The following is a 15,897-nucleotide window of genomic DNA, read 5'->3' as shown; positions in this document are numbered from 1 at the left end:
AATCTTCACTGTGCAGAATTTGTCTAATATACACCAAAGATTGGTAACCATGTGGTTAAAAGTAATGCCATCGTATCAATCTTGATGCTACGTTGCACACACAAGTCAGTTTTTCTATCCATTCAATTCAAATTAACTCGTCATTTTGTTTTCCTTTCAAGCACCCAGCTCCCACTTGGCTGTGTATTATTTACGTTGCTCAGGTCAAATGGTTGGGTGATTCAGATGTTCTAGCCTGGGCCTTTACTTTGAATTAGTAGGTGCTGCCTTTGCTACATTTGAGGTTGATAACTCGTGAATGATTTTGCAAAGGCAAAAATTGTTGCGAACCTATTTTTGTACAGTCTCAGGACACGGCGGTTTGATACGATAATGTTGTGGTCTGTTGTGAGTTGAGTGGTACCCTAGGACCTTGCTTTCTATTTTCCCATAGCTTTGAGGAAGAGGCTGTGATAGAGAGGAGAGAGCATTGATGGATGAAGCCAAGATAAAAGTGGAAAAGTAACATGCACGGGACAGACTAGGGAAGGAATAGATAGATGGCAGAAGGGGTGAACTTGGGAGGGAGCCATTTAGTCAATAGGTGTGAAGTGAATGAACAGTCAGTGGGTGTCTGGGATAAATCTGGTTACAAGTGGTTTCAAAGTGGAATTGATAGTAAATTAATACCTGTGGTACAAATAGCAATGTGTCTGGGAAAATGATATTCAAATGTCTTGTTTTACTTTCTGTATAAAATGAGTATGATAAAAAGAGACAGACAGAGGAACAAGTGAGACTAAAGGTGAGGCTCTTAAAAACTGAAAGTGGTATGATATAATGAGGGAAGTTTAAACATCTGAAAGCCCTACACTTTCAAAGCTGCCTAGAGTGGGCGTAAAGGTAGGGGACGCTTATCAGCCAGAACACTATCTCATCTTTTATTTCTTGGGCTGGAGCTGGAAGGCAGCAGGTCTGTATAGGCAAGGTTTCCCAATCTGATCAGTGTTCTTCTATTGCACGCCCTTCCATTCCACCCCCACTTGATGCAATCACAAAGCTGCAGATTAAAATCACTCCCTCCACCTCTGGGGGCTGATGGGTTTCAGCTCCTGTTCACCAGCAACAACTTTATTCCCCTGTATTTTGAACAGGATTAGACTTGTGCCTGACAGTCTACCATGCTCGTGCGTATAGTGCAGGGCACTCCATATTACTTTTTACCTGTGTAAGGGTGAGCATTGTAGACACTGGTGTCCAACCTGGTTCGGATATAGGATTCCAATAAGCAAAGCTATCTAGCCACATTCTGTTGAATTCCTAAACCCAAAATAATACTAATTTTCCAGGAATTCTTATTCTCTCCTAAAGACACGATTCACAGGTGCTCTGCCATTGCTCACCCGTGTGAATGTAATTTGTGCATGAGACTACTCAACTGCTTAGGGCATCACAGCAAGTCCCTTTCCTATCCTTATCTGACACGCAGTTATTTCCAATAGGGCTCATTGCGATAGTATTCAGGAGCTGATTTTATCCTGTTTTATACAAGCAGTTAAGCCAATTATAGGCTCCACTACTTTCATTTTGGTTGAAACTGAATGAAGCTGAGACTCTCCTGGCCTATATGGCTGTGACTTACCAAATATATTTCCTGAGCAATGAGGGGAGCTATTAAGCTTAATGGTAAATTATTTACACCCAGTTGAAGTATAGCATGTTTCGCAGATCAGCCCCACAATATTTGTTACTTAATTGCAGGACCCCAAACGTCTATTTTATAAGACTTGATTTTCTGTGTTAAAGTATTTTCATGTAGTTCAAGAGACTGGACAGCCCCATGTACAAATAACAACAACTTGCATTTAATTTTGGCCTTTAAATAAAGAACTTGAATTTACATGGTGTCTTTCGCAAAGTCAGGACATCCCAAACTGTTGTTACAGACAGTGAAGCACTCTTGAAGTGTAGTCTTGGCTGTAATGTAGGAAATGCAGCAGTCAATTTGTACACAGCAAGCTCCCAAAAACAGCAGTGAGGTAAATGGCCAGATAATCTGTTTTAGTGAGGTTGATTGAGGGATAAGTTGGTCAGAACACCAGCAAGAATGCCCCCTGATCTTCTCCAAATAGTACCATTCGATTTCTCTGGAGAGGGACACCTCAGAGGTGAGAGTGCTAACACTGAGCCAAGGCTGACACCTTATTAGATAAACATCCCACATGCTTCAGAGAGGCATAAGGACAATAAGGCAAAGTTACTTGGATAGACTGTAGAAGCTGGAGTTGTAGCACAGAGAATGTTAGGAGGAGGTTTGTTGGAGGTGTTTAAAATCATAAAGTGTTTAGATAGACAAATGTTTTCAAAGGCTGAAGAATTGATAACCAGAGGGCAGAGATTTAAGGTGATTGGAAAAAGAACCAGAGGCAACATGGGCAAAAACCTTATACAATAGTTAGTTAGGATCTGGAATGCACTATCCATAGGACAGTAGTCTTCAAAAGGGAGTTGGATGAAAACTTGGAAAAAAATACAGGAATATGGGGAATGAGTGGGGGCAGTGGGACTAGGTCTTTGGAAGAGCTGGCACAGACGTGATGGCCTCCTTCTGTGCTGTACTATTCTGTGGTTCTAAGGAAAGATTATTAGGGGTGACCAAAAGCTCAGTCAAAGAGATGGATTTAATGAAGGGTCTTAAAAGAGGTGAGCTAGCTGCTGAGAAAGAGGAGTTCAGAGTGGGAATTTAGGATTTAGGTTGAAGGCACAGTCACAAAGGCAGGGACAAAGGGAGGAGCGGACAGACAAGAGGTTCAGAGGAATGGGGAGTTCAGGTTGGGGAGGGTTGAGTTGTAGGGTTGGTGGGAGTTTACAGAGATAGGAAGGGGTAAGGCAAATGGACGGTTTTCAATACAAGGATGAGAATTTTAAATTGGAGATATTGAGGACTGGACCCAAAGTGGTTCAGTAAAGTGATGGATGAGCAGGACTTGGTGTGGGATAGGATACAGTTATGAATGAGCTGAAGATTATGCATGTAAGTGTGCATCTAGCCATAGTCCCAAAAGGACCATAGAGATCTCTCTCCGTCAGATACATTTTTGGCTACTTGTAGCTTGGGGGTGCCACTCCACAAGCATGGGGCAAGGTGAGGAGGCAGGGCCTCCATGAAGTACCACAGCCGGTATGGGGATTGAAACCATGCTGTTGGGGTCATTCTGCATCGCGCTCTAGCTATCTAACCAACTGAGCTAACCTACATCTCTCCCACCCCACCCCTCAACTGAAGATTATACAGGGTAGGGATATGGGAGACCAGCCAAGAAAACATTAGAGTAATTGGTTGCAAATAGATCATATTTTAAAATATAGAAACCTGGTATTAAGTCAGGTTTCCTTTCTCTCTTTATTCTTCCAAGAGACGCGGGCATCGCTGACAAAGTCAACATTTGCTGCCCTTCCCTAATTGCCCTTGAATTGAGTGGCTTGCTAGGCCATTTCAGAGGACAATTTCAAGTCAATCACTTTACTGTGGATGAGAAATCACATGTAGGCCAGACCAGGTAAGCACAGTGGATTTCCTTCCCTAAAGGACATTAATAAATCAGTAGATTTTTAGGACAATCGATGATAGCTTTATGATCACCATTACCTTTTGAGGATCCGCCTTCTCTCTCCACCCTTTCTGCTGGGCCAGTTGTTAAATGTGTCACTGAGATGTGTAAGGCTCCAAATTTGACCGACAGGTATATGTTGAGTGCTTTGGACTTGATTTTCCAGACAGGCTTCTCATAAGAAACAGTAAACTTTATTTACAGGGCTTCAGCAGCAGTTACATGCTTGCATCAAGGTCCACAACTAGACACAAACTCCACCCCTAAGGTTCCCTATGCTTAGGGCTGATTCATTCACACTGTCACGTGATACTACACAGTGCAATAAGTCTTAAAGCTACAGTCACTATATTCCTTAAAGCTCCAGTTACTACTTTGAGTTACCCAACTTTGGCAGGGGCAGCAAGGGGTAGATGTTCCAGGTGCCCTCTTTGATATGAAAAAAGAACAGAAGAACCATGATTGTTATTGCATTGTGTATTATTATATGTCATTCTGTCTCACACATGAAGAATGATCATTACAGTGGGGCATTAGGACTCTTCCACCTAAGCAAGTTTTCTTTCCTGGCTATAGTCGCAACTTTAAAGGGGAAACAGGAGAATGAAAATGAAAAATTAGAGATGGGTGATGCCTATGGCAGAGGACTATCATATCGTATCATCGGTCATCTACTAATGTTACTAAAATTAATTTTTAGGCTTATAAGTTTAATTACAACCATTATTATAAAATGTGTACCCTTTTCATCGTTTTAATGTTGTTCAATGAGAATTCAAGAAGCGAGAAAGAATCTAACTTTTGTGAGGTAACTATTGAAGTGATAATGGTGGCTAATAGCAACCAAGGCACAGGGAGCTGTAACAGAAACAACAGTTGCCATTCTGCATTGATCTTCTGAGTCAACAGTTGCCACATTCCTTGGTGCTTTCACTCCCCTGGTCCTGGGTCATAAATAAATAGTAGATATTCAGTGGGTACTGGTTTGTGGTGTTAAATATAAAAGAGCGGTAGATTTTCTGAGCTCCGTAAGTCAGTGACCTGGCATAAATTAGTTAAATTCGAGGAGCAACACAGAGTCCTAGGCCAGGGTTTTTCAGATGGTGGAGTTTCCCTTCCCGCCATCCGAGGAATCGGCGGCAAACACATCTCCGTCCATAGCCGTTGCCCCACAGCCATTGAGCGTTAATTAGCTGGAGGTGGGACTTCTGCCCCTCCATCGGCAGGAAGTCCTGACTCAGAGAGCTGCCGGCAGCTCTCTAGTCCCTGCAGTGCCAGAAGCTGCAGTGGACAGCACTGGCATTGCAAGTAGTCCCCAGAGCCGAAGTCTCCAGGAGTGCAGGACCAGGTAAGTTTTGGGGGGTCTCAGGGCGGGGAGGGTAGGTGACACCTGGAGGGTGAACAGCGGGGAGGGGGTTTGAGGCATCGGTAGAGAGGCTGGAAATGAGGGGATGTGTTTGCCGCCGATTCCTCGGATGGCGGGAAGGGAAACTCCACCATCTGAAAAACCCTGGCCTAGGACTCTGTGTTGCTCCTCGAATTTAACTAATTTATGCCAGGTCACTGACTTACGGAGCTTTGGTAGGGGGGGGTGGGGGGAGGGGAGGGGAGGGGAGCATCCAATGCTAAAAGGAGGTCAATGCTGATGGAGGCGCCCCCTTCTCCCCGCCAACCCCGCTCCCCCAAACCATCTCCCCACCTGAGGCCAGAACAGGGTTAATTTTTTGGGGCGCTCCCCCTGCCCCTGATCTCCTCCTGCCAGTCTGAAAATTGAGGCTGGGAAAGAATGGTCCTTGTGTGGTCAATAATTGGCCACTAGAGGGCCTCAATTCAGGCAAGGATGGGCCAGACTAGGCCTCGCCTGGCCCAACCTAAAATTGCGGAGATTGGGGCGGGTGGGAACCCGGTGGGAAGACCAGCTGAAAAATTTTACAGTCACTCCCCCTGCCTACAAACTTGTCGCCGGGGGAAGATAAATTCTGCCCCTATTTTAAGTTGAGAGACATGTGGTGACGGGTGGAAGATTTTTTAGGTTGCTGGTGAGCCTGGATTGTTTCGACACTTGTTCTGTATTTTTTAATAACAGCATCAGAATAAAACAAAGACGAGCATCAGTCAGATAACAATAGGTGCCATTAAAATTATAAGCCTAGAAATTACTTTTGGAAATATCAGTGGATAATCAATGATGTGATATTCCGCTATCATTTTAAGGCTAGTATCAATTATCCAAAGGTATCCACTATGATCATCAGTTATAAATCCCAGGCTGCAGAAACTGATTTAATAGAACAGGGAAAAAAAAAAATCCTTTACTGAGGTGATGAGTTCAAATCTCACCATAGCAAATTAAACTCAATACATTGTGCAATTTGTGGGTTGGCATCAGGAAAAATGACCATGAAAAGCTGCCAAGCTGTTGTTAAAAACCCAACTGGTTCACCAATGTCCTCCAGGGAGGGCCTACCACCCACTACCCTGCCTGCTGTCCACATGACTCCAGTCCCACACTATGTAGCTGGCTCTTAGCGCCTTCAGGGCGATTATAGAGATGGACAAAAAAAAAGCATTGCGCCAAAGTAACCCACATTGTAAACAAAAATGAAAAACAGGAACTATTGATTGCACAATGATGACTTATGTTTATATAAAGCCTTGATCATACAAAAACGGCCCAAACATTGCCGAAGGAAATTTGGACATGAACCAAAGGAAGATGAGGAGATGCAGCCACATTTTTGAGTTACAGATAGTTTTAAGGAGGATTTTAAAGGATAAGAGAAGAGTGGAGAGGTGGAGAGGTTTAGGGAGAGAATTCCAGAAAATGATGAGTGATGGTCAGCCGAAGAACGGAGAGCAGGAGGGGAAGATTCTTCTGGTGAACAAATAAGATTTTCAAAGGAAATGCAGCTCTTATCATCAATTCATGTTTTTCATTAACAATACTGATCTAGCGTTCTCCACATATTGATCAAGGCAACTTCCACCTACCCTGCTCAGACCGTGAGCTTTGTGGGCCCGAATCTCCCAGCATTACAGAAATCGCTCAATTTTTATTTTCATTGATTTTGATGGTAATGAAAATCAAGCTGGGAGTTCAAGGTCAGCCTTGATCTGTTTGAGTGAAGCTGGAATAGGTCCAGAGGGCTGGACGAACTACACTTGCTCGTATATGTTCCATCACAAGTGAGCAATCAAAGCAGTGAAGATGAAAATGACCTCTTTTCTTTTGGAATATCACTTTCTGGATAAATTGAATTTATCTTTATTTTGCTCTCCAGCCTTCTCCCCTCTTCTTCTGCAGGCACTGCCTGATTGTGAAGTTACAGCTTCATGGGTAATGCTGTTGCCTGGTAACTTGCTGAGAGTCAATTGTTCTTCATGCTTGAACCGTAGGTATGAGCTGACTAGTTGCCAGCAGGTCAGAAGCAACTAGATCTTGTCCTTGCCGAATATTTCACAGCTGCATTTCTCATCTGAAGTCAGTGGCTGGAAACCTGGGTAGGAAGGTCAGAGTGTTTTTGTCCTTCCCGACTCAGCTGTTTAAGCAAATGAATTAATTTATGGGAGCATTGTGTTTAGTTTGGCTCGCTTTCATATTCACTCTCAGCGAAGCCACAGATTTTTAAGTGAATGTTATTTTATTGTGTCAGAGCACTGATGTTCCAAGTGACATGGCACAAGTCTTATATTCTATTCCTCTTCACCTTGCCCACTTCAATGAGTTTCTGATCTCAGCCATTCAATTGTGGGAAGAAACCCAATGCAGACCATGGCACTTCCCTGAAGGGAAGCTGGAAAATCATTCCTGAAGCATTTGGACACCACAACTTGTGGCTGGCATAACGCAGCATTGGCACTGAGGCTTGAGGTGAGGGAGGCATGTTATCTGTCTGCCCACTCTGTCAGCCATATTCGACATGGGCCCTAAGGAGAACAATAGGAAGGAGGTGGGTGGGGGATTTCATAAAGTCCAGAAAGAAAGGCTCGCATGGTATAATGCATAAACTTCTCAAAGAGAAGCCAGACTTATCAAAGCACTGGGCAACACAGTTGAGCACGATATCACTTTAGATTATTGGGATAGAACACAGCTAAAGAAAGGCACTTTTTACAAGTGGAACAGTTTGTCCTCAATGGAAATTCAATCCTGTTGAAATTAACAAGGGGATTGTGAATAAGGAGCTTGGTCTTGTATAGATCACATTGTTTCCTTACAAGCTAATCAGTAGATCAACCTAAACAGGAAAAGACCTTTTAATAGCAGTCCTGAGTCACCTTTCTATCAAAGCCTCAGTGCAGTGTCTGCTATTTCTATTGGAGTCTTCTTCTGACCTATGAATACTCATTGCTGAGTGTTATGAAATAAATTTAAAAACCACCTAGACAACTCTCACATAGTGGAGGTTATTCAGCAGTGGGGATAATCCTAATAATATAAAACTCCCAGAGCTTATGAACATCAGAACTAATCTTGGTTAATTTACATTTTTAAATTAATATGTTTTATGATGCTTTAAGTTTCTCTTATATGTAAATCTTATCACTTTGGTTGATGTTAGAAAGAGAAAAAAAACTTGCATTTATTCAGTGCCTTTCACATTCTCAGTATGTCCCAAAGCACATCATGCAACGTTTGAAATATAGTCACGGTTGTAAAGCAGCAACTAACTTGGGTACAACAAGGTCCCAGAAACAATGGCATCGGTTGAGAGTTCATCAGTCAGTGCCCTGTTGGCCATTACATCAACTAAAATTGCCTCTTCCTTCTTTAAATAGTGCCAGAAAACTTCTATATCCACCTGAACAAGTAACCTCAGTTTTACATCTTATCTGCATAATAACACCTCTAATGCTGCAAGTGTTAGCCTGGAATATGTGTTCAAGTCTTTAGCGAGGGGCTTGAAGCCTTTCAACTTAGAGGGAGAAGTGCTACCACTGAGCCAAGCTCTATGTATGCTATTGATAGTTAACAGGTAGAATTACTCCCTGCAGCACTGGAGTTATAAAGTCCCAAATCTCTTGAAAAGGTTTAATGTATTTTTCACTGGTTCTTCCGGAGGTTCACTGTATAGCCTCTGTATAAAGAATAACAGATACATGGGAGTGATTACCAAATGATAATCCAATCATGAAAAGGAGAAGAAATTGATTTATGATTGCCTTTTGAATCTTTTAATCAGAATACTGTATTATAGTCATTACTCATTTTTTTATGACAAACTAATCTCTGGTGTCATTGCTCAAGGGGAGTCTGGCTTCTGGGGCATGGCTTAGTTGCTAAAATGTAGCTGTATTAATTTAACCTAACCTGTCCTTTTATGACTATTGCTTAGCTATTACCTGTGTGCAAGTGATCTAAGTAGAAACATTGTTGAGACAATTAGGGTGTGACGCTGAGGGACATTTCTCTAGATTGGTGGTTGCCAGTAAATTCCTTGCCGTTGAGAAAAGGCCAGGTTATTGGAGTCAGAAAGGCAAGGAGGAATTGACTGGCTTTTTAATCACTTTCTAAAATATGGTTTACACTCTGAAGTGCAATGTTTGAAATGTGATGACATGTGCTATGCAGGACATTTATATAAGTGGGTGTTGGGGCAGAAAATCTTTGGATGTCCTCTGCCACTGACCTCCACCCCTCACAACAGCAGAGTTTTTGGGCACCGCATAGCCTCATAGCATTCCGGGAGGTGAAAGGTGATGGCTCCAAACTGTTTCTGTTGTCCACAACGTCGGCCCCTTTATAAGAAAGCTGATGTGAAAATATTTAAAGGTCTAATTCTCGGATCTTACCAGGCCATGACTCCCACCACCGGCAACTGCCCCCAGTCCACCGCCCCAGCCCACCCCCCACCCCGGCTACCCGCCAATATCCCACATCCCCATACTTGCCTTTACAACCATCCTTCTAAGGACCCGAACACTGACTTATTTCTGGTGTCCAGATCATTTGGTATTAAGAAGGTGGGAACAGCTGAAATTCCAGCAGGGAAGCTCTCTGCCTGACTTTGCTTCCTTCTGACATCAGGACTGTGTTGGATTGAGGTTCCATGTTCCCCAAGCCCCAGTGGAAAGACTAGCTGGCTCTTCCATTAGTTGCAGGCCCAGTCTTTCTGCTTCTTGTCAGACTACCCTCCCTCCCCATTGCACTCCTGGCTCTGCTACTTCCCCCACCACCACCACCACCACCATCGCACCCTCACCCACCAACCGAGGCCATGTGGAGATTCAGGGCCACTTTTTCTGTAGGCCTTAATCTGCTTTTTAAAAAATGCTACTGAATAACAATTATGTTAAGAAAAACATAACAGGTTTCTGTACAATGTTCAGCAAAGAGGCGAGCAAATGACTTACCGATGAAAGGAAATGCAGCCTTCAATTGCCCAAATGGAACTCATAGACAGATGGGATGCTAGATGAGAAAAGACTAAAATCCATCTAGTTTGCCTTCTACCATCCTGGTAGACGCATGAGACAATGATAAGGAAGTTGTTAACGAATCTTAGCAATCAATCTCTATCAATTAATCTACAACAGACACAGATATCAGCTGAGGAAAAGCTGCCAGTGGTGGAGAGCTTTGGGAGTCACCTGCTCCTCTCAAATTTGTCCCGCTTGCCACATATCATACCACAAAACTTCAGCAACATCTCCACTAATGGAAATAATATTTCAAAAATGAAGGGAACTGGGACAAAGGCACGACAGGGCTGAATATGGACAGTATTTGCGGTAGTAGTGGGTGTCAAGGTGAGTGACAATTGATTACATAGTCCAAGTTGGCTAACAAGGTTAAGTGGTCATGATAGTTCAGTAGATTTATCAAAAATAATCCACAGTTGATTGACAAGTAATTCCTTGCTTAATACATTTAGCAATATTCATTCATGTTAACAGCATGCCCAGAGATGATATGGTGCTCCGCCCAAAGACTGGTCCTTGGCTCATTGTCAGCTGATGCTTCATCCTAAGCTGTTTCACCTCAACAGTTTTTAATGAGTGGTGGTTTGGCATTGCCTTCCACTCTCAGGGGCAGGGTAAGGAGGCAGGTCCCAAGTCTACCTCAGCCGTAGGCAGAAACTGAACCCATATCTTTGGCACTATCCTGAACCACACACTATCCAGCTGAGCTAACTGGCTCCACTCTATCTGATATTGTAATTTTAAAAACCTATAAAAAGCTCCGATCAATATTTCAAACAACAAAAGCAAAACATGTATTATCCAAGAGGTGAAGATTACACAATCAGCCACAATCTGAAGTATGTATATTTTAATACTTGTTCCGTTGTTACATCCACTTGCCTGGATGAGTGCAGCTCCAACAACACTCGAGAAGCTTGACATCATCCAGGAGCCCATTTTATTGGCACCCCATCCGCTACCTTAAACATTCACTCCCTCCAGCAACAATGCACAGTGGCATCAATGTGTACTATATACAAGATGCACTACAGCAACTCACCAAGGCTCCTGAGCTCATGAAAGATGCTATCTCAATACCAAGTTCCTTTACTACCTTGTGTGAACTCGTCACCTTGTAATTACATTTTCCCACCAGTGATGGTGCTGCAGAGCATCCACTGACAAGTGGCTCTAAGTAGAGCAGCTTTCATAATAAAGTTGACAGAAAACATATTGAGCCATACACATTTTTAATATATTGTAATAGATATTTTGTGAGCTTGTAATTATTCTTTCACAGTAAAAGAACATGTGAGGCCTGAGCTCCTGGCTCACCCTGCACTGCTTGTTACACAGAGGTGCTCTTGGTTTAGATGGAGCATCTTTAACCATGCCGTTACCTTGGTACAGACATACTACTTGTACCTGTCTACCATGGCCCTCCCAGCTATACTGCTGCCACGTTAATTATCTCCCTTTTCCCTCTGCTCTCTCTCATACCCAGCAGCACGCAGTAAGCAAAGCAAAGTCTCTGATGGTTACTGTGAAGCGAGGGAACATTGTTTGAGGGGGCATGATGCTGTGACTGAGATAAGAAGAGGATATCTGTGTGAAAATGATTTCAGACAAAGCTAGCTTTCAGAGGCACTCAATAATGTGAGGTAGCTCACTGAGTACAGCCAACCTTTACAACCAAAAGCACAGCAAAACCTGATACTTTTTTTCCTTCAGGGGACAAGCGCTGGGTAGTTTTTAACACAGCCACCTTCCCCCTTCCCCACCCCTAACACCCTCCCCTCAAACTGGAGTGTTTGTCTCACACCAGCCGACTGCTTTACAAAAAATATACACTATGATTATTTTTGTATGTTTCAGAATCAAGCATGCAGCAGTGATAAAGAGTGTGGGCCCAGTGGTTACTGTCACCATTCACACCATCAAAGCTACCCGTCTTGCCTGACCTGCAGAAGGAGGAAGAAACGCTGCCATAGAGACTCCATGTGCTGCCCGGGGAACTACTGCAGTAATGGTACATTGGCTTTTATTTCACTGGAGCACAAGCCTGGTAGAGTGAAAGCAGAATTTAAACCGGGAGCGGGGACTTGTTGGCAGGTGTTAATTCCAACCTAACCTGCTATGTGAGGAATGAAAAATTAAATTGCTCAGTGTGGGAATAAAATGGGCAGCCTTCCTTCAGGAGTGCTGTGCTGGGCTGTGGCTCAGTGGTAGCACTTTTACCTCTGAGCCCAGAAGGTTTGAGGGTTCAAGCCCCACTTCAGAGACTTGAACGTATATTCCAGGCCAACACTTCAATGCAATGCAGAGGGAGTGCTGTGCTGATAGAAATGCTTTTGTTGGGATGAGATGTTAAACAGAGGTCCCACCTGCCCTCTCAGGTAGATGTGAAAGGTCCCCACAGCACCAATCAAAGCAGAGCAGTTGTCCTGGCTAACATTCATCCCTAAACCAATGTTGCAAATACAGAATTTCTGATCATTATCTCTTTATTTTTGGTGGGGCCTTGCTGTGTGCAGACTGGCTGGCTGGGATGAAGGTCTGGGAAGGGAGGTGCCGAGAGGGAAGCAGGAGTGGAAACGAGCTCTGGCCATCAACAGCTTGCAGATTCATTGCAAAATCTGGAGCAGCATTCATGCTCCCACTGGCTCACGTTTAGGTGGGCATTTCCCTGAATATAAAACATCCCTTTTTGGTGGCAGCCTCTAGCAATCTCATTAAGGACCATTGCTTAGGCCATATGTAGACCTGGTAATCCTGACCTGCTGCATTCAGGACAAATCTGAATGTTATGTTTAAGCCCTAAAACAGGCTTTAGGTCCTTTATTAATACAATCAAGGAAGTCACCAGAGACACCTCCAAAGCACCCGAACCAATATGACATAGGAAGCCTTTACACACTGTACAGATTTGGTAGGTTGGCTCAATATAATGATATTGATTCATTTTGTGGCTGTTTATTGCCTGGAAAACAGTCATGGTGAGGTTGACTTTCACCCCCATAATATCCTGTAAAGCCTCTTGCAAACATTACAATACATGTCTGCACATATATAAAGTATTAAGTTGCAAGACCAGTCTCGAAGAGATTTTTTTGTAGTATGAGGGTAATGAGAACATCCAGATTTACCCAATGAAGAATTGCTTAGGGAGAGGACAAATGGCAAATCCGCCTCAGCAGGAAGAAGATTAATTTTAGTGGAGCAGACCACTTAAATAATTTTTCAGTTGTGCCCATTTCCGAAATCCACGCTGCTCATATGTGGTAAAGTTTCGCTCGCCAGAGCACTCTGGTTCATTTCTGGGGAAAGTCCGTGTTGGGACAGCAGTACGATGGAAGAGACTTTCAAATGCCATTTTATTACAGGTCTCTGCTACAAAGGGCGGTTATTAGCAACAATTCCATGATTCCCCCATTCCGAGAGGTGAAACGTATTTGGGGCACTGTCGACTGGGAGCAAGGGACCACGGTCACCCATCCTGTTTAACGGAGCAGTTACAGGGCAGTAGCCTGGCAACCAAACATGTTGGTGGCTCGATAAGGGAGTGTGCTGAATGACACGATCACATCTGCATCCTGGCACTTTTTTTTTTATGGGCTTGTCAGAAACCACACTTCCCAAAGAACACCACATGAATTTGTTTTGAAGTGTCAGGCACTGCAAAAAAAAAATCACTGCCTTGCAATTCATGACTTCCTAAAGTTCCTGTACTCGAGCAACAGTTTATGATAAACAGATATTCATCTAATACTGCGGTTCTTAGGTAGGGATCGCTCAGGGAATTATGACCGGGGCAATTTCCTTCCCTCATTCTTAACAAAAATCTGCTGGATGCTATCCAAGTTGGTGATTTTTCTGTTGATGGTGATGACTTCACTCTTTAACAAATGGTTAACACTCCATCTAAAAGGCTGACAATGAACTAAACCACTGCAGACTGATAGAAGGAGGGTGAATTCATTGATTCCATGTGCCCAGCAGGGAAGCCTTGCTCAAAGCAAGCGCCTCAGAGGATCAATGCTATACTGTTGCAGTCCTGCCATCAACCCACACTCCCTTGAGTTCAAATCCCTGTTGGGAGCTGAAGATTCTACAAAGAATCATTCACTGTGAAGGCAAACAGTCCGTTACCCTCAAGACCATGAAGACCCAGCCAATGCCTTTTTCAGGAGATGGTTTATGATATTGACCATCCATTTCCATAGCCATGACAGCAGGATTAACAATTCAACTAAAGGCTTTTTGGCTCCCTAATCATACCTAATCCGTGTAAACAATTGGGAGAAACAGTCAAAAAAGCAGGTTGGAGGAAAATGGAAAACTCAGTGGTATTTGTCATCATCTTTAACTTTGTGTTTTAAATGCCTCAATGTAAATTAGAATGGAATATTATAACACTGGCAGTCACAGAGAAAAGTGATCTCTTCTCCTTGGAGTGATCGCAGGTTCAAAGGCAGGTCTGCTCCCATGTCAAAAGGCAGCCTTTACAGCACAACAGAAGCATGGTTGGGCTGTCTGTTTATATGGCATCACTAGACTATTTAAGACTGCTAAGAGCATAAGAGCTTCTGGAACCTTCCCTCAATATTTTGTACCAAACCATAAGGTCTACGGGGAATACCAGTATAGGAACAGGAGTAGGCCATTCTCCCCCTCAAATCTGTTCAGTTCTTCAATTAGATCGTAGCTGATCTGTACCTCAATTCCATTTACTTGTGTTTGTTCCATATTCCTTGATTATACCTAATTAAAATCTATCGTACTCAATCTTGAACATTTAAACTCTTTTCAGGGGAAAGAATTCCAGATTTCTGCCATACTTTGTGTTAAAATTGCTGACCAGGTTCTGAATGGCCTGGCTCTGATCTTAAGATAATGTTGGCTTTTTACGGACTCCTTGATCAGAGGAAAGTGTTCTCTGTATCAACCCAATAAAATCCCTTTTCTCATTTTAATCTCACCCATAAGACCCCAGCCTCAACCTTCGAAATCGGAGGGCATACAAGTAAATTCTGTTGCATAAGGGTGTTCGGCAAAGCCAGGGTTAATGTAGATAAAAGCAAAATACTGCGGATGCTGGAAATCTGTAACAAAAACAAAAATTGCTGGAAAAACTCAGCGGGTCTGACAGCATCTGTGGAGAGGAAGACAGAGTTAACGTTTCGAGCCCATATGACTCTTCATCAGAACTAAAGAGAAATAGAAATGTGGTGAAATATAAGCTGTTTAAGGGGGGTTGGACAAGTGAAACTGGATAGAGGGCCAGTGATAGGTGGAGGCAAGTGAAGCAGCATTTCACTTGTACTTCCCTCAATTTAGTCTACTGCATTCGCTGCTCCCAATGCGGTCTCCTCTACATTGGAGAGACCAAACACAGACTGGGTGACCGCTTTGCGGAACACCTTCGGTCTGTCTGCAAGCATGACCCAGACCTTCCTGTCACTTGCCATTTCAACACTCCACCCTGCTCGCATGCCCACATGTCCGTCCTTGGCCTGCTGCAATGTTCCAGTGAAGCTCAAAGCAAACTGGAGGAACAGCATCTCACCCTCTGATTAGGCACTTAACAGCCTTCCGGGCTTAACATCAAGTTCAACAACTTCAGTTCTTGAACTCTCTCCTCCATCCTCACCCCCTTTTGATCCACTTTTTTCTAATAATTATTATCTATTTTTATATATGTTTTTTTCTTTTCCCACCTATTTCTATTATTATTTTAAAAATTTATTTCCATCCATTGTTTTATCTCCACCTTTCAGCCTACTTCGATCTCCTCCCTCCACACCACCCCCACTAGGGCCATCTGTCACTTGCTCAACACAAAAACAGAATTACCTGGAAAAACTCAGCAGGTCTGGCAGCATCGGCGGAGAAGAAAAGAGTT

At 43.3% G+C, this 15,897-nt stretch overlaps 1 protein-coding gene across 1 annotated transcript in view; it reads left to right on the top strand.

Moving 5' to 3' along the window:
- Nucleotides 1-15,897, top strand: part of dkk2 (dickkopf WNT signaling pathway inhibitor 2) — a 39,031-nt gene that overhangs the window by 8,234 nt on the left and 14,900 nt on the right. Inside the window, exon 2 of the mRNA XM_041196118.1 lies at nucleotides 11,871-12,024. Coding sequence (XP_041052052.1) covers nucleotides 11,871-12,024 — 154 coding nt within the window. The remainder of the gene's footprint in view (nucleotides 1-11,870; nucleotides 12,025-15,897) is intronic.

The sequence above is a fragment of the Carcharodon carcharias genome, chromosome 1, assembly GCF_017639515.1.
Source record: "Carcharodon carcharias isolate sCarCar2 chromosome 1, sCarCar2.pri, whole genome shotgun sequence".
NCBI classification, from domain to species: domain Eukaryota; kingdom Metazoa; phylum Chordata; class Chondrichthyes; order Lamniformes; family Lamnidae; genus Carcharodon; species Carcharodon carcharias.
This window is presented reverse-complemented; position numbering and strand designations above follow the sequence as displayed.